The sequence below is a fragment of the Panthera pardus genome, unplaced genomic scaffold, assembly GCF_024362965.1.
Source record: "Panthera pardus isolate Hobbes unplaced genomic scaffold, ASM2436296v1 HiC_scaffold_11, whole genome shotgun sequence".
Lineage (NCBI taxonomy): Eukaryota > Metazoa > Chordata > Mammalia > Carnivora > Felidae > Panthera > Panthera pardus.
Genome location: NW_026526666.1, coordinates 102,115,471 through 102,140,911, shown reverse-complemented (window position 1 = coordinate 102,140,911; position 25,441 = coordinate 102,115,471). Strand labels below are relative to the sequence as shown.

The 25,441-nt window shown below is 46.3% G+C and overlaps 1 protein-coding gene across 8 annotated transcripts in view; it reads left to right on the top strand.

Moving 5' to 3' along the window:
* Nucleotides 1–8,623: 8,623 nt before the first annotated feature.
* The window catches only part of CAMTA1 (calmodulin binding transcription activator 1), an 851,930-nt gene continuing 835,112 nt past the window's right edge, over nucleotides 8,624–25,441 (top strand). For all 8 annotated transcript variants that reach the window (XM_053899033.1, XM_053899032.1, XM_053899029.1 and 5 more), the window contains exons 1-2: nucleotides 8,624–8,907; nucleotides 24,923–24,986. In XM_053899033.1, coding sequence (XP_053755008.1) covers nucleotides 8,639–8,907; nucleotides 24,923–24,986 — 333 coding nt within the window. In that variant the 5' untranslated portion in view covers nucleotides 8,624–8,638. The remainder of the gene's footprint in view (nucleotides 8,908–24,922; nucleotides 24,987–25,441) is intronic.

Sequence of the window (25,441 nt, the reverse complement as noted above, 5' to 3'; positions counted from 1 at the left end):
TGAAGTATACTCCCAGCTCAGTACCCTCCATAGACTTTGTAGGACCCTCAGAATAAAGTCCAAACCTTTTACCATGGATTCAAAGTCCTGTGGGATCTGGCCTCAGATTCCTCTTTGGATTCAAGTCCTGCACTCTTCCCGAATGGCCTCATTGCAGTCTCTGTGACACACCAGGCGTGCATTTGCCACAGGGCTTTTGCACCTTTGGTTTCTTCTGCCTGGGATGTTCTTCTACCTGGTAACTGCATGGCTCACTCTTACTTTCTTCAGGGACATCGCCCTGTCTAAAACAGCACCCTCTTGTCCTACTTCATTTTTCTGTAAGCATCTATCATTCTCTAACCTTTGATCATGTATTTGCTTATCATCTGTCTTTCCTCCCTCGGTGCCAGCTCCATGAAGGCAGGGATTTTGTCTGTTTTGTTCACTGCTGTACCCCCACACCTAGAATCAGTAGCTGGTATATCGTAGGCACCCAATAAATATTTGTTGGGTAGATGCACATGGTAAGAAAGACTTAAACCATATCAAATGAAGAGTAAGCCATATTTCTTTTTTCTGTTTTACTCGCAAAGGAAAATTTAGGTAGTATTTAGGTTTCTTGTTATCCTTCCAGAAATGTTTTCTGTACATGCTAGAATATGTGCAATATTCTGTGTACCATAGATGTTATGATTGTGTAGTATGAGAGCAGTATACATCATGCCCTGTGTCTTGCTTTGTTCCAATTCAACAGCTAAGCTGGAGAAACTTACATGGCAGCACCCTTTATTTATTTATTTATTTATTTATTTATTTATTTATTTAGAGAGAGCATGAGCACAAGCTGGGGAGAGGGGCAGAGGGAGACAGAGAAGAGAGACAGAGAGAATTCCAAGCAGGCTCCACGCTCAGCATGGCGTCCCCCACGGGGCTCGATCCCACGAAACTGGGATCATGATCTGATACAAAATCAAGAGTGGGACGTCCAACTGACTGAGCCACCCGTACACTGCTACCCCCATCTTTTTAATGGCTGCATAATATCCCACAGCTTAATACTTAAAGAAAAATAAATTGCTGACTTCATTTGAAAAATGGAGAAGTTCACGACAGTTAAATGCCTTTGAGTCCATGCTGTGTTTATGGGCTCTGGTAGATGGCAGCAGGCTGATTTTTCTTGGGTGCGCCTCAGTGCCCATCAGAGACAACAGTACTGATAGGTAATCAGCAGCTTTCTCCTTCAGGTGTTTTGACAGGTCACTTTATTTTCAACAACTAATTAAAGTTTCCTTGGAAGACTGAAAGGCAAAATAAATTACAATGGAAAGTGTTGAGGCAAATAAGAAAACAAACAAAACCTAGGAACCTTCCAGATACTCTCACCAGCCTTCAGTGGTGGCCAGAGGGTGATGAGCAGCCCTACTGTCTCTATTTGCCTCCTGGAACCATACAAATAGACAATGAATGTGTAAGTGGGGGTTGCAGGACAGATACTAAGTACTTTCGCCCCTCCCTCCAATTAGACTGCTGCCCACAAGTCCTTGCTCTACAGAGAGTCTGGGGGCCCCACTGATATCTCACTGGGTTCCAGAAAGCAGAGGTAGCTTCCTGGTCTCCTAAGTCTGTTAGCTTCTGAAGTCGTTAAGTTCTTTGCGTATGTACCCTTCTGAACCAGCAAAGCCTGTCTCTTTAACCATTTCCCTCTTTAAAAAAAAGTAGCCATTTCTTTGATCCTGAGTTCAAATTCAATAACAATGGATTAGGTTGTAATACCAGAAAGCTCAAGAAGGAGGGAAGAGACTTTAGTTTGAATGAATGAATGAATGAATGAATTTAGAAGATTTTATTTTTTACTTAAAAATTTTTTTTAATGTTTATTTTTGAGGGAGGGAAGGGGCAGAGAGAGAGAGGGAGACACAGAATCCGAAGCAGGCTCCAGCTGTCAGCACAGAGCCTGACTCGGGGCTCAAACTCATGAACCGTGAGATCATGACCTGAGCCGAAGTCAGATACTTAACCGACTGAACCACCCAGGCACCCCTAAAAGATTTTATTTTTAAGTAACGTCTACACCCAATGTGGGGCTCGAACGTACAACTGCAAGATCAAGAGTCACATGCTCCACCGACTGAGCCAGACAGGTGCCCTAAGACTCTCGTTTTAAAGGGAAAGTCCAGAAAAAACTGGATTGATTTTTTAAGTAGGGCATGAAGATGACAGACATCCTGTCAAAGGCACTTAGCTGTTAAGTCCAAGGAGGGTCCGTGGAGAGCGGGTGCACTCAGGCCTGTTTTATGCAATAGCTGGGTGATGTGGAAAGGTCCCCCCCTGCCCCCCGCCGCCAACTTTTATTTAAATTCTAGTTAGTTGTGGGAAGGTTTTACAATTAAAGCTGTCGTTTAGATAACATCTCTTGGAACCACTATCACAAGGATAATGTTCTATTCTGGGTTCTAATACTAAAAGGAAAACAAACCCACCAGAAGTGGTGTGGTTGGTCCTTAGCCTTAGAGATCCGGTCCCTGCTGACTTGGCTGCACTTTGGTAAAGGAAATAAAAAGAAAATGTTCAAAATTTCAACAGATTCTTTGTCCACAGAACAGGACTTTTATGTTCAAATTACATTTCAAATGAGCTGAAATTTAGCCCTACTAGGCCTAAAGAGCTCATTATGTGTGGACTGACAAGCCTGTACTTTGCTCACCGAGAGCAGACTTTTCGAGATGACAACGGCTGACATTCTGTGCGTGGAGGCAGGCAGGTTGTAGAAAGGAGGAAAGATGGGGGTTTGCAGGATTGGAAAAACGGGATATCTAGGGAAAGGTTTGTTCTGCTAAAGCTCACAAGTTTTCATTATGTTTTGTCTTAAAAAGGCAAGGGGGTACGGGATCTCTTGTATTTTTTCTTACAACTGCTTGCAAAGCTGTAGTGATCTCGAAATAAAAAAGAATAATTAAAGAGAAAGCAAGGGGAGAAACTTTTTTGGAAGTAGAACTTTAGGACAGTACTACTTTGAACAATGTAGCCCTTCCAAAGCTAAGGAGTCATGGGTAGAACAACTCAACTCTTCCTTGTCCTGGGTTGGGAAAGAGTGAGCAGGAGTCTTTAAGCCTCTGAAGTGGGTTCAGTATATGCTTTCCTGTGTCAAATCCAGTAACTTCCAGTTTAAGGAAGCAAGTCCTGCCACTCTTAGCATAATACATTCTAGTTCTATCCACATTGTTGCAAATGGCAAGATTTCATTCTTTTTGATTGCTGAGTAATACTCCATTGTGTGTGTGTGTATATATATATATATATACACACACACACACATATATATATACACACACATATATATACACACACACATATATATACATATATATATATATATACACACATATATATATGTGTGTATACACATATATACATACATACCATAACTGCTTTACCCATTCATCTGTCAATGGACATTTGGGCTCTTTCCATACATTGCCTATTGTCGATAGTGCTGCTATAAACATTGGGGTGCATGTGACCCTTCAAAACAGCACACCTGTATCCTTTAGATAAATAACAGTAGTGCAATTGCTGGGTCGTAGGGTAGTTCTATTTTTAATTTTTTGAGGAACCTCCATACTGTTTTCCAGAGTGGCTGCACCAGTTTGCATTCCCACCAGCGGTGCAAAAGAGATCCTCTTTCTCCCCATCCTCGCCAACATCTGTTGTTGCTTTAGTTGTTAATTTTAGCCATTCTGACTGGTGTGAGGTGGTATCTCATTGTGGTTTTGATTTGCCTTTCTGTGTTGATGAGTGATATTGAGCATCTTTTCACGTGTCCGTTAGCCATTTGAATGTCTTCTTTGGAAAAGAGTCTATTCATGCCTTTTGCCCATTTCTTCACTGTATGATTTTTTGGGTGTTGAGTTTGATAAGTTCTTTATAGATTTTGGATACTAATCCTTTATCTGATATGTCCTTTGAAAATATCTTCTCCCATTCTGTTGGTTGCCTTTTAGTTTTGCTGATTGTTTCCTTCACCGTGTGGAAGCTTTTAATTTTGATGAGGTCCCAGTAGTTCATTTTTGCTTTTGTTTCCCTTGCCTCTGGAGACGTGTTGAGTAAGAAGTTGCTGTGGCCGAGGTCAAAGAGGTTTTTGCCTGCTTTCTCCTCTAGGATTTTGATGGCTTCCTGTCTTACGTTTAGGTGTTTCATCCATTTTGAGTTTATTTTTATGCATGGTGTAAGAAAGTGGTCCAGTTTCAATCTTCTGCATGTCTCTGTCCAGGTTTCCCAACACCATTTGCTGAGGAGACTGTCTTTATTTCATTGGCTATTCTTCTCCTGCTTTGTTAAAGATTAGTTGGCCATATGTTTGTGGGTCCATTTCTGGGTTCTCTATTCAATTCCACTGATGTAAGTGTCTGTTTTTGTGCCAGTACCATACTGTCTTGATGATTACAACTTTGTAATACACCCTGAAGTCTGGAATTGTGATGCCTCCAGCTTTGGTTTTCTTTTTCAAGATTTCTTTGGCTATTCGGGGTCTTTTCTGGTTCCATACAAGTTTTAGGATTGTTTGTTGTGGCTCTATGGAGACTCCTGGTGTTATTTTGATAGGGATTGCATTGAATATGTAGATTGCTTTGGGCGTGTTGACATTTTGACAATACTTGTTCTTCCTATCCATGAGCATGGAATATTTTTCCATTTTTTAGTGTCTTCTTCAATTTCTTTCATAAGCTTTCTATAGTTTTCAGTGTATAGATTTTCCTCCTCTTTGGTTGGGTTTATTCCTAGGTATTTTATGGTTTTTGGTGCAATTGTAAATGGGATCGATTCCTTGATTTCTCTTTCTGCTGCTTCATTATTGGTGTATAGAAATGCAACCAATTTCTGTGCATTGATTTTATATCCCGAGACTTTGATGAATTTATGGATCTGTTCTAGCAGCTTTTCGGTGGACTCTTTTGGGTTTTCCATATAGAGTATCATGTTGTCTGCAAAGAGTGAAAGTTTGACTTCCTGCTTGCCAATTTGGATGTCTTTTATTTCTTTTTGTCGTCTGATTCCTGAGGCTAGGACTTCCAATACTATGTTCAAGTCCTGGCACTCTTATCTTCATCACCTGTCACGATACACAATCACTGTAATTATGCTGACCAGGAAAGAACACTCTTTTAGAATGTTTTTTGAGATGAGAAAGCGATCATTTAATATTCCCCTTATTTACCTATGTTCATCTGTTCCTGGACAGTAGAATTCTTTCCTTGAAGAACATTGGGGCCAAAATGGGCAAGGATTCATAGGGTAGGGTGTCCAGCATTTCTCCCGACTCCTCTCCTTTATAAATGGGCTCATTTAGCCACTTTCTAAATGACTTCCCAGACTGGAAATGCCCACCTCTTGGTAACCTCTCAAGCAAAGACAAACACCAGCTGTTATGGACTGAATATTTTTGTCCCTCCCCACCCCCCAGTTTGTATGTTGGAGCCTGCCAGTCATGTGATGGTATTAAGATGTGGGGCTTTGGGGAGATGATGAGGATTGGATGAAGCTATGAAGGTGGGGCCCCATGATAGCATTAGTGCCCTTTTAAGAGTCATGAGGGGACTTGCTTCCCCTCTCTGGTTTCCACAGTGGGAGGAGGCACCCTGATCTCAGACCTCTAATCTGTGGGAAATCAATTTCAGTTGTTACAAGCCACTGTTCCTGGTCCCTTGTTACAGCAGCCTGAAGTCACCTAGACAACAGCACAGCCAACCAGCCACAGCCTACCCCCGACATCTCATCCTCTGGGCCAGCCGTTCTCAAACCCATTGATCTCGGATCTCTTTACACTCTGAAACAAATTATTAAGGACCCCAAAGAGCTTTCTGTTTGTGATATGTTTATTTATCACGTATATACTCTACAGCAATTTAAAAAAAATTTATGAGCTCGTTAAAAAAAATAAACCATTACATGTGAACATACATATTTTTTAGTAACTAAGTTTTCCAAAATGAAAAAGTTAGTGATAAGAGCAGCATTGTTTTATGGTTCTGCAAATCTCTTTAATATGTCACTTAATAAGAGACAACTAGATTCTCCTAGCTGCTTCTGCCCTCAGTCTGTTTTGACGTCATGTATTATGTGACTTCTGGAAAACACTGTACGTGTGTAAGAGACTGACGTAGTATTGTTAGGAAGAAAGTTTTGACCTTGTCGACCCACAGAAAGAGTCCCGAGGATCCCCTCACTTCCCCAGGTTTCCAGGTTGCAGTTTGAAAACTGCCATTTCTGCCCGAGTCTAAGAAGCTTCCCCACAGGTGCTTTCTGCTATGACAGCCTTGCTTATTTCAAGTTCTGGTGACATTCATGACCTCCGTGTCGTCCCCACTGCAGCTTGACTTGTGACCTGTTGTTTGTGTTTGTTAGCCCCTGCTAGGCTGTGAGACCTGTGGAGGGAGACGCCCAACTTTATTCACCTTTACATCCTCAGAACCTAACAGTGTCTGGCCTCCATTAGGCACTGGATAAAATCCTGTTTTAATTTCAATACATGTTTCAATTATAAAAGCTGTATAGTTAGGACCATGTTATAGACAACAGAGACAATTAAAAAACAACCCCATTCCTCATCACCTGAATGTTATTTCTTTAGTGTATTTTGTATTAACCTTTTTACAAAATCCAGTTGTTTTTTTTTTTTTTTAACTAGAAACACATCATATGATAAATGAACAGTTTCCCCCTCACCTAGCAATGGGTAAGCTATTCTGAGGTCTGTGACTACCATAATGCTCCATTGTGCGGATATAAAACAATGTACTTACTACAAAATACCCAACATTATTAGCATGTTTAGGATGCTTCCAAGTTTTTGTTGTAATAAATACAGTGATCCTATGAAGAATACCTTCACACATATAGCTTTTTTGGCATTTAGTGTTATTTCCTTAGAATAGATTCCCAGAAGTAAGATTACTGGGTCAACAGATGCAGACGTTTTTTATGGCTTTTAATACGTACGGTAAAATTGCTTTTCAAAAGGGTTATACTAATTTTCAATGCCACCAGCACTTTTAAGGACGTTTCACTACTCAAATCGTCAACATAGGTACTATTAAGAATGCCGATCGATAAAATATTGCACCCTAGTTGTTAAATTTTTGCATTTTTTTGAGGTTCATAAAATTAAGGTTTGTTGAAGAACGAGTGTCTAATACAAAGCATTCTTTTGGGACATCTTTATTCCTGGCAAACTTAAATTTTTACTTGTGAACACTACAAGAACGCATGTTAGGCTTGGCACAGAATTCACTTTGGCAGTCAAATCCGAACGTCAAAATTCTCGAACGAGGACCTTTCGCTGATTCTGCTAGTCGTCTTCAACGGTAGGAAGGGGAAAAAAACCTAACATCTGAGGAATGAAATGTTCCCACTGCAAGCCACGCAAGATCCACACAGAGGGGTTGGAGCTCTGCTTTCCATTCAACTTTTCTTCCTTTTTCTCTTAAACTTGGAGGGCTCAGCCCTTTCTTTGTTTCCGGTATCACCTGCCCACGTGCGCCAGTGCCGATTTCCCTGGGAGGGGGCACTCCGGACCCCGCCACCCCCGGTGGCGCCGGTCCCCCGCGTGCGCACAGCCCTCCGGAGCGGCCGCGGCGGCGCGCGTGTCCCCCGCGGGGTGCTCCTGACCTGTTTCCAGGCTGGCCTCCCACCCCGCACGCAGCGCGGGCGCTGGAACATTCGCTGCGAAGAACCACGACCCTACACCCAGGACCGAAGGAAACTTGGCCTGCCTCGCCCTCCGGGCGGGCGCGCCGCGGCGTAGCGCTCCTCCAAGGTTTCCTTCGGCGGCCTCATCCTGGGACAGGCAGTTATGAGTCATCGGCTCTGTGGGTCACATGGCCAACGTGACCAAAATAAAGTTTCAGTATTTTAAGCCGCCAGAAAGGGGGACAACGGAGCGCACCGGGGGTGGGGAACGGAAGGCGGGCACCGGCGGGCACGGGCGGACCGGGCACCCGCGCGAGGGGCCGCGGCTGCGCGGGCGCCCGGGCGTGGGGGGGGGGGGGAGGGGCGGAGCGCCGGGGGGGGGGGAGGGGAAGGGGCGGGGTTTGGCGGGAGGCGCGCCCCTCCCCCACGGCCGGCAGCGACGCCCGGGCTCCCGGGCCGACCGGGCTCCGGAGCGCGGCGCCCGGCCGACCCCGGCCCCGAGGCCCCGGGCCGCGGTGTCCCCCGGCAGCGGCAGGCCGCGGGATTCCGGAGATCCCGCCGCGTCCTCCACTGCCACCGGGACCCCACGCGCCGGCAGCGGCTTCCCCGGGAACGTCCTTCAGCCCCGGGAGCACGCGGGAAAAGCCCCAGCGCGCCAATGAGAGAGCGCCTTCCTCCTGACGGTCACGCTCGGGGGCGGGGCTTCCCTTCGCCGCTCCCGAGTTCCGGGAACCCCCTTTGATTGGTCTGGACGGCCTGGGAAACACTGTAGTAACGCCCAATCAAAGCGCCACGTCTCGGCCTCGAGGAAATATTCGGTGTCGGCCGGGTCCTGACTGGGCAGTTCTTTCCGACTCTGACCACTGGGAAGCTTTGTTTAGGTCCGGAAGGCGGGCTTTCCTGGGAGTGGGTGGGGAGGGGGCGTTGATTCTTGACCAATCCTTTCATTCCGTTGGGTGGTGACCAGCCAATGGGCCGGGCGGATAGGACGCTCCTCCCGGAGAGTAGTGAGACCCCTGGTGCGGGGCGATTGGTGGCGGGCACTATGAGTGGCAGCCGCGCGGCCCAACGGGCGCAGTGCGTGGGCCGCGGGGCGGGGCCAGGGCGGGTGCGCGGCGGCGGCGGGGTGGCTGGGCCGGCGGCGGCGGCGGTACGAGGCGCGCGCTCGGGGTCCCGGTCGCGAGGAGGAGGAGGATGTGGCGCGCGGAGGGGAAATGGCTGCCGAAAACAAGCCGGAAGGTAAGAGCCGGCGCGTGAGGGGCCGGGGGCGGCGCGGCGGGCGGCGGGACCCGGCCCCGCCGGACATCCCGGGCATCGGCGGCGCCGGGCGGGAGCGCGGGGGCGCGGCGGCGGCGGGCGGGCGGGCGCCCCGGGCCGGGGAGGGGGCGGCGGGTGGGGGGGCGGAGCGCGGCCGGGTCCTGAGGTGACTCGCCGGGCGGCGGAGCGCGGCGCCGCACACCCCCACCCGGGGGCGGGCTGGGGCCGGAGGGGCGGGGGGCCGGCGGGCGGGGGCCGGGCCCAGCGAGGAGGAGGAGCCGGCGGAGGGAGGGCCGGCGCCTCCCCCACCCGGACCGGGCATCCCCGCCGCTCCCGGGCCCGCGGCGCGGCCCCCCGCCCCCCGCGCCGGGCCCGGTGGGGGCCGCGGGGCGGAAAGTTTATCCGCCTCGGGCCCCCTCCGGCCCCGCGCCCCGCTGCCCCGGGCCGGTCCCTGTCGGGGGCACGGTCGGCGCTCAGCCCCGCCGCCCCTGGCTCTCGGGCGGCAGGGCCAGGCGGACTCCGTCCAGCATCACCCTCGAGCCCCGTGGGCGCCTCCCAGAGCCGGCGGGGGTCCCCGTGCTTCTCCCCGCCAGGGGGACCCCCTCCTGCTGAGCGTCCCCGGGCCGAAGGGCCTCGTGTGACCCCTCCCCCTTCCCTTCGTGGGAAGGGGGCCTGCGCAGCATCCCCGCCCCTAGCAGTCGTTCCCATCCTACTCCTGCCCTTGCACCCCTCGCAGCCAGGAGGGTGGGGTCTCCGTTTCTATGGCAAGTGAGGATCTCCATACTCCCTTGCCCTTTACCTTCTGTGACCCTGATCCTTCTTTGGCAGAGGGGTCTGTCTCAACCTCTCATCTTCTCTGGAAGCTTTTGGGGCCTCTGCACACCGTCTAGTGACCCTTTTGCCAGGACAAGGGGACTCGGGCTCCCCATGTTCTTCTTCCCTCCTCACCCAGTGGGTAGTGGGGGCCTGTGCAAGCTCTGAAGTCATTTCTAAATAGGAAAGCAGATACTTCTTACAGATTATGCATACTCTCTGCTCACTTTCCTGGGTTAGGGTGAGCTCATTTCCTGAATACCCTTTGAGTTGCCCTCTTTTTCCTAGGGGAGAAACTGGACGTTCCAGAGCTCCTTTCCCCATTTGGCTGTCTCCCCTAGCGTGTTCTCTCTCCTCAGAGTTTCTTGTGTGGGTGTTGGTGGGGGCCCGGGATCAGATGTAGGGCAGGGCTTCCATTGTGCCTGGTACCTGAGTAAGAAGGGGTCACGGTGATTACTCCTCTGTGTCTGAGCAGAACCAGGTCTGTTTTTGCTTCCGGCTTACTCTTGCCTCCTAGGCGGGGGCAGCGTTCACCAGTTGACACCACCCCACCCGCAACATGGTCACGTGCCCTTGTTTTTTGGCGGTCCCATTACTATCTTCTGTGCAGTAAGAACCTGACTGTGCATTCTACGTTCAAGAGTTTTTGAACCTTCCCTGGAAATAAACTTCCCATTTCTTTTTCAGGAGAGCCCATATCCTTGCGGCTTCGGTTTCCCCGTCAGCCATATTTAGTGAGCCTGTTACCTTGACTTTTTCTGATTTTTCTTAAATTGTATTCATGTTGGCTGGGTAAGAAGAAGCCATATGCCTTCCCATCTAGAAAAGGGAGTGTAGACACTCATGTCGCCCACGTGCCATTCGGGAAGGGTTGCTAGTGTGCTTCTTGTTGTACTAGAACCTTCCTTTGGCCTCGTGTTGTCTCTCATGGGATCTGAACTTTTTTTTTTTTTTTTTTTGATCTTGTAGCTTTCAGGTGAAGGGGAAATTTGGATGCTTTCTATTTTTTTACTGCTCTGGTTCTCTTTTGGCGAAAAACATGATGCCATGCATTTTTTGTACGTACACACGTGTAGGTATGCATTCAGACAAAGTCACATCTGCTACGTGTACGCGGTAAGTTGGAAGGGTTAGATGGCTAGCTGTGCGTTCTGCGTGTAGGTGGGGACCTTGATGTGTACAGATAGGGACATAAGGTACTGTTGTCGGTGACTCTCTAACCTTAGAAGAATCAGAAAACTCACTGATAAATGGCCAGTTCTTACCACTCTTGCATCTGTCATTTGTACTGTATGGAGTAAGCAGAATGGCATCCTGAGCGTTCACCAGGTCCCCGAGTGCATGAAGTGTACAGTGCTTGCTGGTGCACACCAGAACTTGGGCGTTCTGCATTTAGGGGTAGTATCCTCTGCCTGATTCTTCGTAGGGTGAAAGGTTCTCATCTTGATCTCTTCACTGCTGTGTAGGGGAAAGAGATTTCGTGTATTTGGGGCATTGAGAGGAGGGGGTGAGAATATGTGTTTCTGTGACAGAACTAGGAATGAGCAGCCGTAAATATGTCGCTGTTTTATTTTGGCCATTTAAATAATTGAGAGAGGTTGTGCCCATTAGGAAAAGGTACCTTTGGGAAGGCCCGTGACACTTCATCATCGGGTGGGAGGGACTGTTGTCCATGTTTGTCCTGAGTATCACAGTCTGCCCATTTGGCTCTGGGGCAGGGCGATGGTGGAGCCGCCTCTGGGGCCCCCGGTCCCTTCCCTCCCTGAGCTGGGAATGGCTGCTGGCTGCTGTCACTCAGCAGCAAAGTCTCACTTTTTGACAGGCTTAGTGTGGAGCCTGATCCTCCCCAACAAGCTCTGTCAGACTCTGAGCATTTGGACCTTTAAGCGTTTTTCTCGCAAGGACACTCTCCCTGCCCGGGTTACTGAGGAAGGAGGCAGGGTGATCTGGAAGATTGGGCCAGCGCTAGGCTTTGGCTTCGAGACTTTGCCCTTCAGCTCACATGGAGTTACCCGGTGGGCACAATACCCGCTGCCCCAAAGTAGCACTTTTTACCTCCATTTCCAGTTTTTTAAAGAAGTTCTCATGCTGTTGTCATTCTGTCTGTATTTATACTCAGCTTGATGGAATTGTGTATTTTTAGGGTGTGGTATTAACGAGCCTTGGAAAGCGAGAGTTGAGTGCCTGCTGTAGATGTTGGGGTGTGCCCAGGAGAGTGAGCGTTCCCATCTCACTTCCAGTGGTGGGTCCCTTCCTGTCCTGCCTACCACCTGCCTTCCCAGGTCTCCTGCTAATCGGGGTGCTCCGTACTGCGGGCAGTGGAAGGAACACGGTAAGGGTTGGAGGAGCACACTTGAGGTTAGTGTGTAAAGTTGGGCTCTTTGAGTTCAAATGCAGTTGTGCTCTGTGTCGCTCGTCCCCTTAGATGATGGGGAATCCACTTTTCCCTTACTCTGCCAGCGGACAGTGTTCTCTTGCAGCTAGTCAGGCTAGATGGGTTCCCTGAAGGACTTTTCCTTCTCACATCTTCTTGTTAGAACATCCCTCTGTCCTCCCCCTCAGCCCTGCCCCCCAGCTCTTCGGACAAGGTTGGGTGGTTCATGGGACATCTCTTCCCTTGTCTTCCTGAAGACTTACCTTGCTGTTAAATGTCGGGTTTCTCCATCTCCTCATTCGGTGGATTTGGAGTGCGGGTGCGTGTATAGCATTCTCCGCTCAAGGTCAGATTGGTTCGGATTTTCCTTTCCAAAAGAGTAGGGTTGCTCTTGTGTGTTCCTGGAGATGTATTCAGACGTCCTGCTTACCTGTGTTTTTCCATCTTGTTAGTTTTAGGCTTTTTCTCTAAAATAGCCAGTTCTTTAGTGTCAGGTGGTGATATTTTAATTCTCTGTTTATGCTGGGTCTTGCCCATGTGCCTGGTGGGATTAGACTTTTTTTCTGATTTTGAGGGAGCCCATTTTGTAGGTTAACTTTTTTTTTTTTTTTTTTTTTAACTCTTCCTTCATTGCTTCGGGCCATTCTTCATTTCCCATTTCCCTAGGTTCCCTAGGTTCCGGGAAATACTCGTCGTGTGCAGTTGTACTTCTTCCTGATTTCCTTATGGAAAAAGCAACAGAAGGTGATTCTCCTGCTCTCTTTCTTTCCCCTCGTGGTTGTGTCTGTTGCCTCCTTTGTGGGACCTTTGAATTTGTCCTTTGCAGAGGAGTTGTTTTTGCATCCATGTTCCCATCACTGAGTGCGTGCATTCTGGAGACATTCACTGAGCTTCAGGGATCTGTGGGTTATGTGACTGTGCTTGAGACCTTTTAGTATGAATGACATTTCAATGAGTCTTGTGTTTATCTTTTTCTATATTCTTTCAAGGAATTCTTTTCTGGGTTTTCATTGTTTGGATTGTAGTCTTACAAAAATATACTCTGAATAGTGTACTATCCCCCAGAACTCTTACCCGCTCCCTGCAGGAGTGGGGGTGTGGGAGAGGGTGGAGGGCAGCTTTCCCTCAGACTGTGTGCAGGGTATGTGTGGAAAAAAGTGAGGCCAGTCTTCTTTTTAAATGGGTAGGCGTAACTTTTTGGTCACTTAGATACATGGTTGGTGGGAATGCTTGTTTAACACTTGAACAGCAGCCTACCCAGTATAGTATAGAACATACTAGGTCTTGTATAGTGCAGGAAATCAAATGCATCCTTTGTGGAAAGAAGGGGCAGAAAACTAATTTCCTCTTATGACTGACTGGTATCCTTCATGTCCTCAGATGGTAAGAACTGTATGAGATGCTGTTACACTTTTGCTGCCAGAACGTGTTCTATGTAAATTTAATGCTCAATCGTGGTGGCCATTCTTAGGCTAGATACCTGGTATAAATTACCAGGTTTGCTTGTTTTGCGACTTTCCTTGTTTGTTTCGTGACTTCGAATATTTTATACTTTTTTGAATAGTACTTTTATTTGTGTCTTGTCTTTAAAAAAATTTTTTTTTAATGTTTATTTTTGAGAGAGAGAGAGAGAGAGAGAGACAGAGCGTGAGCGGGGGAGGGGCAGAGAGAGAGGGAGACACAGAATCCGAAGCAGGCTCCAGGTTCTGAGCTGTCAGTACAGAGCTGGATGCAGGGCTCGAACCTACAAGCTGTGAGATCATGACCTGAGCTGAAGTGTGATGCCTAAACCGACTGAGCCACCCAGGTGCCCCTTTTGCGTAAATAGTAGTCTCTGATTGTTTTTGGATGTAGGTTTGGTATACAGAATGATGACAGTAATAACAAAGAAGTAACCTGACGTGCACTTTTTTTCCATTCTATATTAAATCAGATTTCCCCTTTACAATGTCTGTAGAAACCAGTTCTGCTGGTATTTCACTCTTAAGAACTCTTGTTTAGGGTTGTTGTGTGTGGTTTGGCAGTGTCCTTTATTCACGTGAATATGTGACTGAAGAATTTTTGAGGTGACAGGTGATGTGTGTTTCCATTATAACAGATCATTTTCTAAAGTGTTCTGTATCTTCTAGAATCACTTACCATGCCAGTTTTTGACGTTCTAGATGACCTAAGGCCTACCTCCCTTTCCTTCCCACGTGAAGAAGTTTCCTTATTGCCCTTGTCATTGTCATAAAGAGGTATTTGCAGATCTGCTGTATTTGTAGCCTTTCGGTTTTTAGTTAAGGGGGGCGCCCACCATTCCTCTCATCCTGTAGCGAGAGGCAGTATCCCTTCTGTCTCCCGAGGGACAGAGGGATAAAACGGGCTTCAGGCCACAAGGCTGGGGTGGTAGTAGTATTTGTAAGTGGAGACCGAGCCCGGGTGAAACACTGTGTCCTTCTGGCGTCTGGGACTCCTCACGTAGGATTTTGGAAGCTTGTTTTTGCTGCGTTTAGCCAGCTTCCTTCTGTCTCTTTGGCTTGGTAATGGTAACATTCTTTGGGCAGAGCCAACAAGTATACTACGTTTGGGACCTTCCTTCACAAGGCGGTGGGGTCTTCTCACGTTACTGTCATGCTGGCTATGGTCCTTGGTGTGTTGAGGGGTGAGAGTCGGAAGTGTTCTTGTGCTCTGCTTCCTTGGCCACGTAACACGAATCGGGCCGCGTGGTCATTCACTCTCTTTCCCAGGGTACAGTGTGTCATCTGTCATTCTCTTTCTTCTTCTTTTCTGTTTTCTTTTCCTTTTTTGCACCCCAGATCAGGTTCAGGATACAGGTTGACCAGACACTATCCAATCCCCGTATTTTGTGCCGTCCTCGGATGTAGTGCCCTTCTCCTGTGATTAAGATGCGTTGCCATTCTGTCAGACGCGTGCTCGTCTTCCATTCCGTGATATTTGTCCCGTATTGGTAAGGAGAGTGTTTTTCTGTATCTACTGAGAATGGACACCAGTCCCTGATTTTTCATATGGTGGGACAGAGTTAAAGGTGGTGTTGTTTTCCCCCCATCAGTATGCTGGCTGTGTATTTCTCAGGTTGCGTTGCATCTTTCTGCTTTGAGCGCCATTGCTTGTAGAAGGTCATGGGCCTCCTTGTGTAAAGATTGGTAATGCTTCCTGAGCGTTTTTTAGCTCATTACCCTGGACTAAAAAAGAAATATTATGTACCCCACTGCAAAGAGAAGCCAAGTGTCAGCCACATTACTTTCCACTTAAAAAAAAAAAATTCTTTTTTTTAGACGATTGTTTACTTTCAGCTGATGGACGTGTCATAAGATGGAATGACCGGAGGTGTTTTTTGAATAGTTCTTCTACATTCACCCCAGTATTTTGCTCCAGTAGAGTTGCATGTTCTCTTATACACGAGTCCTTTCCCCCTTTTTGGAAAAGTGCAGTCACATTTTATTTATTTTTTTTCCGATTTAGCCAAGCCCTGCAAGTCACATAATGTGTCCCTGCCTGAGACTTCGCAGAAAGGCTGGGGGGAGGATGCGCAGGAGTGGGGCTGTGTTCCTCGCTCTGCTGTGTGCAGTGTGGTCTTGTAGTTACCAGGGGACAGAGTAGCATACTTTGAAAGAGATGTTTGGATCTGAGTTCTTAATGGTTTTAAACTTCTTACTGCTTGGAGACTAATTGAGTAGCATTACTCTCACCACGAATTTCACTTCTAATGTCATCTGAAGTATCTCCCCCTACCTTCTCTGAAAAGAAAAAAAAAGTCCCCAAACAGCAATTATAACAAAACCCCAAAAGCGAACCGCGAAGGCGGGCTCCGACTGTCCCTATTCTGCAGTTCAGTCACCAGTTCGCACGTGTTGCTTAATTGATACTTTTTATGTGTACAGTATTCACTGGGGGGGACATGTGAAAAGCCTTTGGAACACATAGCATTCGGTCATCTAGCGGACCCCGCATCGTGTCTTTTCGTTTCTCCTTCTAGGTTACCACAAGGTAAGATTGTGTATTGAGTTTCTTAAAAACACTTGCAAAGTGGGTTGTTTTTCCTCCTTCGTTTCTATCTAACCATTGGAGTGAAAACTGGGGTTTGCTTCTCATAAGAATAGTAAGTTACCGTGTTCCTACTTTCATGTTCAGCATCTGCGAGAAAACGGGGAGTCAGCTCCCAGTAATGGCCGTGCGACTAGTCAGGACTCAGACTTTCTCTCTGTAGCCTGTACGTTATTGTGGAGGTGATTTATATACTTTAAGCTAAATCTGGTGTCTGTAACGCGTGATAAACCAGATGTTTAAGTTTATTTAATCTTTTTTACAGTATGCATTTAACAAGATGTATCTGTGTGTTTTATTAGAATTATACGCAGATACAACCAGAGGTAGTCCTGCAACTAAAAACAAAGAGAAAAACAAAGCCTTTCTTTCTAGTTTTGAAAAACAGGTGTTATCTGTTTTCCTTCATTGGGCTTGATTGAGATTGCCAGGACGCATTTCTGAAGATACAGTAATACGGTCCAGAATTAATATTTTTGAAATTTAGATTTGGTTTTTAATCCTTGTCTGAAAAGTTATTTCTGAGGATGTACGTGTACGTGCCCCATTGGTTGTCTGGGGCACTTGGACATCGAACCATTTGGAAGCCATAAAAAGAGATTGGTATGAAGTGTGAAATTATCAAGTAGAAAAAAGATGCAACAGTGAAGAAAATAGCCATTTATTATTGAAGCTAATCTAAAGTGGTGATTGGGAGTGTAAAGTCAGATAATCTGAGGAAGAATGGAATGCTGGTGGGGTTACCACGTTGAAAGTGGCTCACATAGCTATTGTCTAAAGGACACTCCCCAACATGGAGATGCTTGGAAGATAAAGAAGCCTATGGGATTGATTATTTTAAAATGTTAAGTGTTTCTTCTCTTTTTGAAAAGTAATTGGAATAAAATAACCCTTCTTAGTGAAGAAAATGTAAACTTTAATGGAAGTTCAGAATGAAATATTTAAAAAGTGAACATAAAAGATAAGGATTTTTTATTGCAAATCCACAAGGGGGTAGTGATGTTCTATCAAAGATATTTGTGGTGGAAATGTGAGATGATCTCTTCGAACGTTTTAGATTTACAGATAAAACCGGTATGTTTGCATTTTAACTTAATAAGATCTTCTTTTTAAAATGTTTATTGGCAAAATTGTTTATTGCTTAAATTAAAAAAAAAAAATCCCACTTTGGGTGAATGGCTATTTAAGCCGTATGAATGGTAAAGAAGAGACGATGTCCTTGTGTTGGGCTCTGGAGCAAGGTTACCAGGGATTCTGGGGGTCGCTGATTTTCTAAGGATGCAATAATCTTAAATTTCCTGGGAAGCATTGGGCATCTAGGAACCAGTTCCTTAAGTGTCCTTCGTGAAAGGATTTTAGGAAATTGTGTCTAAACTTTACAGAAGTTTGTATCGCGGGTTGTATTTTCAGCCCTGGCAAGAGATGAAAAATGTGAACAGTCCACACCACCAGCCGCTTTTAATAGTTCTAAGTAAATCAAATTTTTATAATCTCTTTTTTTATTAGTTTATATTACATCATTAGATAAAAGCATTTTTTTCCCCTTGCGCATAAAAACTCCAGTAGCTTGCCTGAGGTCCTTGAGTCCCACCCCATTGTATTCAGACTTGCTTAAAATTAGGTGGGGTATGTGTGGCAGTGCCAGGTCGTTTTCAGGAAGAACTAAAACTGTACTATGTGCTCTTTTTTTGAACGTGATGGCATGTGGTAGGAGGAAGATTGAAGGTGGGAATAGGACTATATGCTACTTATTTAGAGATGCACTAACTGTATCTTTAAAAAATACTGCTTTTAACGGTACCATGAAACAGTTCCATGGTTTAGGAGTTACGCTTGTTGGTGGCATACGCATCGTGTATTTTTCATTTTTGGTCTCAGGAAAAGGTTAATCCAGCCTCTTCTCTTTCTCTTTTTTTTTTTTCCACCCTCCCGGTTCTGAGCCAGGGCCTTTTTTCTGTTTTATCTCCTTTACTAAATGGCTGGCGATTTACCATCCCAAAAGCAACACTGTTTCTTCACCGACTACCCTGAGCTCTGCCGGGAGCTGAACTATGACGTCAGCACTTTCATTCATGAATTTGCTCTTCTATCTCTCTTTTCTCCTTCTGTATTCCTGAACTGACTTCTGGCACAGGCACAAATCAGTTTACCATTAGTCAGCCCATAAATCAGCGATAAAAGGTAAAACAAAAGATAAGATACTGGGGTTGTTTCGATGGAGCTCTAGTTGCTCACGCTGATTTGCATCAGTGTCGTTTGGACAGGGTTTCTGGCGAAACAGATTGAAACCTAAAAACAGTCCGTTTGATGACTTCATGATTTTGCCGACTGAGCGGTGTTGCACGCATATTGACGCCACGGCTTTGCTCCTCCGTGAAGTTCAGAGCCCTCTGCTGCAGTTCCTTTGTCATAAAGTCGCATTTTGGTTGCAGTTTGACTAAAGTGGAGGAGCTCCTGTAAATTTGGAGAGGTGAGGCCTGGCTATTAGGTTATGTTCCACACAAATTGCCTTTGGAACGCATTTGGATTTCTTTCTTTTTTGGGGGGGCGGGGCATTGTGTTGGCCTTGAAATATTTTCAATAACTGTTGCTTGAGACTTCTGTTTTCAGGAGGTGGTAGTTAACTGTCCTGTAAGGAGCGTGCTGCCCCCCCACTTGCTGCTGCCCGTGTCTGAGCAGGTTTTCTGTCCCTCCCTCCCCACCCCCCCCCCCCCCCCCCGCCCCTCAGCTGGGTGGCGCAGCCCCCTCCAGGGCCCTCTCTGTAGCCCTGAACACCCGTTTCTCCTGCAGGGAGGTCACTGCAGGGAGGTCACTGCTTGTAATTTAGTACTGCGTGAGAGCAGTTCTGGAAGAAATCTTATTTGGAGTTTTCCTCTGCAGGGCCGAGTTTGAGGCTGAGCCTCCGGCGTGTGGCATCTTTCAAGCCTCCCGTAGTTGATGAATGGTGAGCTTTAAAAAAGTTCATTTTCTCTGCTTTCTCGGGGGTGTGTTGACTTTCTAGATATTTAATTGCCAAGAAACATTTAGAGATAAAGTGTGTTATATTTAGAAATCATTTTAGCGCAGCTACAATTTATGATGAGAGTAGACGATTCGAACTGCAGCCATTTTGATTGATAGCCAGTGTTGCTCCTGAGATGACTTTTTAAACCTCCTGGCAACTCAGAGACACCGTCTCCTCCCGTCCTGAGTGAAACGAGAGCTTCGCGTTCCTTTCGTTCCCCAGAGAAGCGTGTGGTCTCTCACTTCGCTTTGCCCTCCAGCTGGGTGCTCTGTGAACAAAAATACGAGCAAGTAGATGTGAATAAGCATTGGAAGATGACTTATTGGAAGCATTGGACGATGATGTTTGTTATTTTCTCTAAGAACTAAGGCATTTTAAAATTGTTTAAACGTAACTTCTAGGAAGGAACCTAATTGTAAATACTACCGAAGAAAGGAATATTGAGTGGTGGAGGGTCTCTGTGAACATTTGCTCACTTTCAGAACTGTGTTCCACTTCAGATTTATGAAGAGTTACGGGTTTTGATCTCGGATGGCAAAACATTGGGAAGATTTGCTGTGGTTTTGTCATCTGACCCAAACAGTGTAATATTCGTCCTCTGGTCTTGAAGGCTTAGGTTTCCTACGTGGCTTTTAGCATAAGCCCACTGTGACCCCTGCTCCTGCTCCTCTCTCTTAGAGCCAGGAACCTGGCAGGTAGGACCCAAGGACTCCAGCTGGCGGTGTATTTGCTGCCGTCCTTGCTGCCATGTCTGTATGCCACGTGCTAGAAGCCTCTTCCCTGGGCCTCTGCAGCCTTCTCTTCTTACCAGATTCTTCTTCATCACTCTTGGTTCTGGCCCACTTCCCGTCCTGCTTTCCCTCGACTTTGGGTCTTGTGTACTGAGTTAGTTGGTGATAATTTTGAGATGATTCATGTGTTGGGTAAAGGGTTGTCCTAGTGATGACCTCTGAAGTTCCTTCGCATCCTCACTTAGGATGGACAGAAAGTGAAATTGAATGTATGGAATATGTTTTATGGCTCCTTTGCTGGTTTGCAGCTCTTCTGTGTAACTTCGTCTCTTCTTTTTGAGGTACTTGCTCCAGGTCAAGAATTAGTATTTTTGGCTCAAGCTGTGCAGGAGGAGTTTGAACTATAGTTACTGACGTCCTTCTTCCAGGTGTACGAAGAGGACTTAACTTTTTAGGTCTAACACCTGTCATGAGTATTTACTTTAAAAGATGTGAAACATTATTAAAGTTGTTAAAGATGCACAGCACAGAGATGTTCCCTGTGCCACGTTTCAGCTCTTTATTCTGATGTGGAGGAGAGCTCCCAGTGGTGGAGAAACAGACTGACATATTGTATGAGTACAGATGAAGATGTGGCTGCTAACCTCAGACTTTTTGTGTTTAAGGTAGTCTTACTTATATTCATTTAGTTGTGTTTTCTGGAGTTGGTTGATACAACGTTTGTGAGTATGTATAGATTGCTAGTAGTTCAGTAAATAGGACTCTTCCTATTAAACTCGTGGATTTGGGGTGCCTGGGTGGCTCAGTCAGTTAAGTGTCTGACTTGATTTCGGCTCGGGTTATGATCTCACAGTTCATGAGATCGAGCCCCACGTTGGGCTCTGCACTGACAGCACAGAGCCTGCTTGGGATTCTCTGTCTCCTTCTCTCTTTGCTTCTCCGCCCACTTATACTCTCTCTCTCTCTCACAAAATAAATAAATAAACATTAAACAAAAAACCTCGTGGATTGGGGAGTTAGTTTCACTAACTGATCATGTAGGATCTTCTCTTGGGCATGCTCCCCCATATGCTACAGATACGGCATTTGGAGAGGCCTTGAATGTAATTTGTATTTTAAACTTTTTTTCATATTCAAAGGTACTGAGGGGAACGTTCAAGTTTCTGGTCTTCTTGTCAACATTCTTTGCCCTATCCTTTCTGTCTCTGCTGTTAAGAAATGTGCTGGTCGGATCATTTGCTTTGACAGAGTTTCTGATGGAGGTTTCTTCCTGATTTAATTTTATCGATAGATGCCATTGTGCTTAAAGAGAAAGCTAACCATGAGCCGAAGGTGGTGCGTGGGCACCCAACATTTTTGAAGTACTTGTTTTTCTTCCTAGGGGTCCTCCAGAAATTGACCATAGATTGCTTGGCCAGATTCAAGGTCCAGAGATTTATTCCAGGCATCCTGGGAGGCAAGGCACATCAGTCTTTCTCCACTGAATCTGATTATTCTACATGTGACCCATTGCCGCCTGTCCAGGTGTCTTCTGATGCAAATCTGGTGATAGTGGCAACCTTTCTAACTGGCTGAGTATCCTTGACAGCTGTTATCTATCCTGTCCAGGTATTTTTAGTCTCTAGCCTCTGTGGCCACGTCTAGAGGAACCGAGGATGAATTTAGCTGCTCTGGGGCTGCTCCAAGCTGTTGGATGTTCTCGGCTACCTGCCTCACCAGCCTGCTCAGTACCACCTCAGTGAGGTTCTTTGCCCTTATCATTTGATGAAGGAGCATAAACAGAAATCACCTGTTTAAATTTTTTTTTTTCAACGTTTTTTATTTATTTTTGGGACAGAGAGAGACAGAGCATGAACGGGGGAGGGGCAGAGAGAGAGGGAGACACAGAATCGGAAACAGGCTCCAGGCTCCGAGCCATCAGCCCAGAGCCCGACGCGGGGCTCGAACTCACGGACCGCGAGATCGTGACCGGGCTGAAGTCAGACGCTTAACCGACTGTGCCACCCAGGCGCCCCAGAAATCACCTGTTTAATAAGAATGGAAAATTCCTGATTTTCAGGATGCTTTTCAAAATAAACAGTAGCGGGGTGCTTGGGTGGCTCCGCCGGTTAAGAGTGTGACTCTTGATTTCGGCTCAGGTTATGATCTCCTGGTTGGTGAGGTCGAGCCCCATGTTGGGCTCCGCACTGACAGCGATTGGGATTCTCTGTCTCCCTTGCCCTGTGCTCCTCCCCTCTGCGTGTGCATGCGCACGCTTTCTCTCTCAAAATAAATAAACTTGAAAACACCCAGACAGGGGTGCCTGGGTGGCTCAGTCGGTTGAACGTCTGACTTTGGCTCAGGTCATAATCTCACAGTTTGTGAGTTCGAGCCCCGTGGTGGGCTCTGTTGTCAGTGCAGAGCCCACTTCGGATCCTCTGTCTGCCCTTCTGCTCCTCCTCTCTCTCTCTCTCTCTCTCTCTCTCTCTCTCAAAAATAAATAAAAAACATTAAAAAAAAAAAAACCCCAAAATAAAAACAAACAACGGTGAGTGACGACGTCGTACAACAATGAATGTGCTTAATGCCCCATATCGTATACTCAAAGTTATTTGGTAAATTTTGTGTTCTGTATATTTTACCACACACTGCAGATGGATTCAAAACCTAATGGAAAGAGTAGCTATAAGGTCTTAATAAATATTTGACAATATTTTTATTACCCCAAGGTGAGAGATTGTGCCTTAAATAGTGTGTCAAAATCTCTCGCACGCAAACGTGCACCATAAATAAATGATGGTCGTCAGGCCCTGAGGTTTATTTCTATAAGAAAGTAGATGCTATGACACTTGAGGTCGGGGAGAGTAACAGGCCCTACTTTAGTGAGAGCAGTTTTTAAAAATTAAAAAAAAATTTTTTTTAATGTTTGTTTATTTTTGACAGTGCGCGAGAGAGACAGCATGAGTGGGGGAGGGTCAGAGAGAGGGAGACACAGAATCCGAAGCAGGCTCCAGGCTCTGAGCTGTCAGCGCAGAGCCCGACGCGGGGCTCGAACTCATGGACCGTGAGATCATGACCTGAGCTGAAGTCGGACGCTCGGCCGACTGAGCCACCCAGGCGCCCCTTAGTTAGAGCGGTTTTGATGGCAAGGGACACAAGCCATTCAGGTTGGTTCGGTGACGGTGGTTTATGTAGAAGAAGAGCTCGAAGCACTCTCCAGCCTCCCAGGACACACTGAAGTGCAGCTAGACGGTCTGGGAACTGCACCCGGAGACTCTGAGATAGTAGACTTTTCCTCTAGAGACGCCTTGGGCTGAGCTGGGGTCTCTTCTGTGACACCACATGTCCCAGCTCTGCTGTTACCTGTGTTTCTCCTTGCAGATGAGATTTCTTTACTGCTGTGTGGCTTCCTCGTTCCACCGTAGCCTGCCACGGCCCCCGGCGTGGCTCCTGTATATCCTCGCTCTGGTCCCGGTGCTCGCCATTGAATGGCTCTGGCCCCGAAGGCTCGTATTTAGAATACTCCAGACAATTGGACTGACTCCTCTCGGCCAGGTGTTCATCCTGGTCTAGTCGACAGCGAAGGAGGGTTGGTTACGGTCCATGGACCTGCTGACCGTTCAGAGGGGGCAGAGGGAATCGTGTGAGAAGGGTCCGGTAGCGTGGGGTCTTGGCATCTTATACTCTGCCTCCGATAGTGCGAGAGAAGGATTGACTCCACAGTGGACTTACGTTCGGTTGCTCTAGGGAGTAAACTGCAGAGGAAGTGTTCACTGTAGCTACAGGTAGGAGGCCAGGTGTCCTTGGCCGGCCAGCCTAGGTGTGCACAGAGTAAGTCAGCAGTGTGAATGAGTGACTGCCCCAGGGCTTGTGCTCTGAGCGTTGGTGATGCAGGCAGGACACGCTGGAACGAGATGGTCTCTGCAGTGTTTGCCGTGTGTGGTTCTCAGGTAGAAGAAGGCAGTTTGGGGATGCCGTTGGCATCTGAGGTTTTCCACAGTTAGGATACTTGGGTGGGTTTCCTTAATTTTCTTGTTGCTGTGGAACTTGGTAGGTTGGAAACACACATCCTAAGTAAGAAGAGGTGGTGTGCGGTGAAGAAAACAGCAGACAGCCTCTGTTGAAGTGCATGTGGCCATGGGTAGGCGCGTTGTTTGGCTTTTCCTTGGTATGTCCTTGCCTCTACTCTGGTTTTTCTTGATTTTACAGGGTAGGCAGGTGGAGGTAGGTGAAAGGCCAGTAGATTGGGGGTACTGTGTAAAGGGCTAATCGTCTGCACAATGAATTTTCTGAATACACAGCACTTTAGTGATTGATGTTTTGTAGTGGTGACCCTCGAGCATATGGAGAAAAGCAACATTTAGTGTGTTCTGCTTAACAAGAGAGTAAAGAATATAACAGTTTAAAGAAACACAACCAACCATCAAAGTGGTTTTTAGGAGTTAAAGCGATTAGATACATTAGATACATTTCTTTTGTAGTAACAGCTTTATTGAGATGTAATTCATATACCATAAAATTCAGCTTTTAAGATATACAATTCAGTGGCTTTTATTATATTCACACAGTTGTGCAACTCTCACTACTGTCTAATTCCAGAATGTCTTCCTCACTCCCAAAAGAAACCCCTACCCGTTAGTAGCCACTCTGTGTTCCTCCCTCCTCCCAGCTCTAGGCCATCAGTAATCTACTTTACGTATTTGCCTTTTCTGGACATTTCTTAGAAATGGAATCCTACGATGGGTGGCCTTTTGTGACAGGCTTCTTTCCCTAAGCAAAATGGTTTCAAGGTTCATCTGTATTGTAGTATGTATCAGAACTTTAGTCCTTTTATGGGGAGTAATCCTGTACTATATAGATACGCTACATTTTGTTTATGCATCAATTGATGGGCATTTGAGTTATTTCTACTTTTTGGCTATTGTGAATAATTTCGCTGTGAACATTTGTGTACAGGTTTTTGTGTGGACATGTTTTCAGTTTTCTTGGGTATATACCCAGGAGTGGAATTACAGGGTCATGTGGTAACTCTGTGTTTAACTTTTTCAGGAACTGCCAGACTGTTTTCCAAAGTGGCTGCATCATATTACATTGCCGCCAGCAATGTTTGAAGGTTCTAATTTCTTCACATTGTTGCTAATACTTGTTATTATCTGTCTTTTTGATTATAGCCATTCTTGTGGATGTGGAGTCGTATCTTACTGTGGTTTTGATTTGCATTTCCCTAATGACTGGTGATGCCGATCATCTTTTCCTGTGCTTAGTGGCCACTTGTGTGTCTGCCTTGGAGAAATGTCTGTTGAAGTCCTCTGTCCATTTTTGAATTATTTGTTGTTTGGCTGTTGGGTTGTAGCTGTTCTTTGTATATACTGGATATCAGTCCTTTATCAGATGTGCGATGTGCAGATGTTTTCTCCCATTCTATGGATTGTTTTTTCATTTTCTTGATAGTGGCCTTTGAAGCACAAAAGCTTTAAGTTTCAAGTTCAATTTATCTGTTTTTTGTTGCTTGTGCTTCTGCTGTCATAAGCAAGAAACTACTGCCTAATCCAAGGTCATGAAGATTTA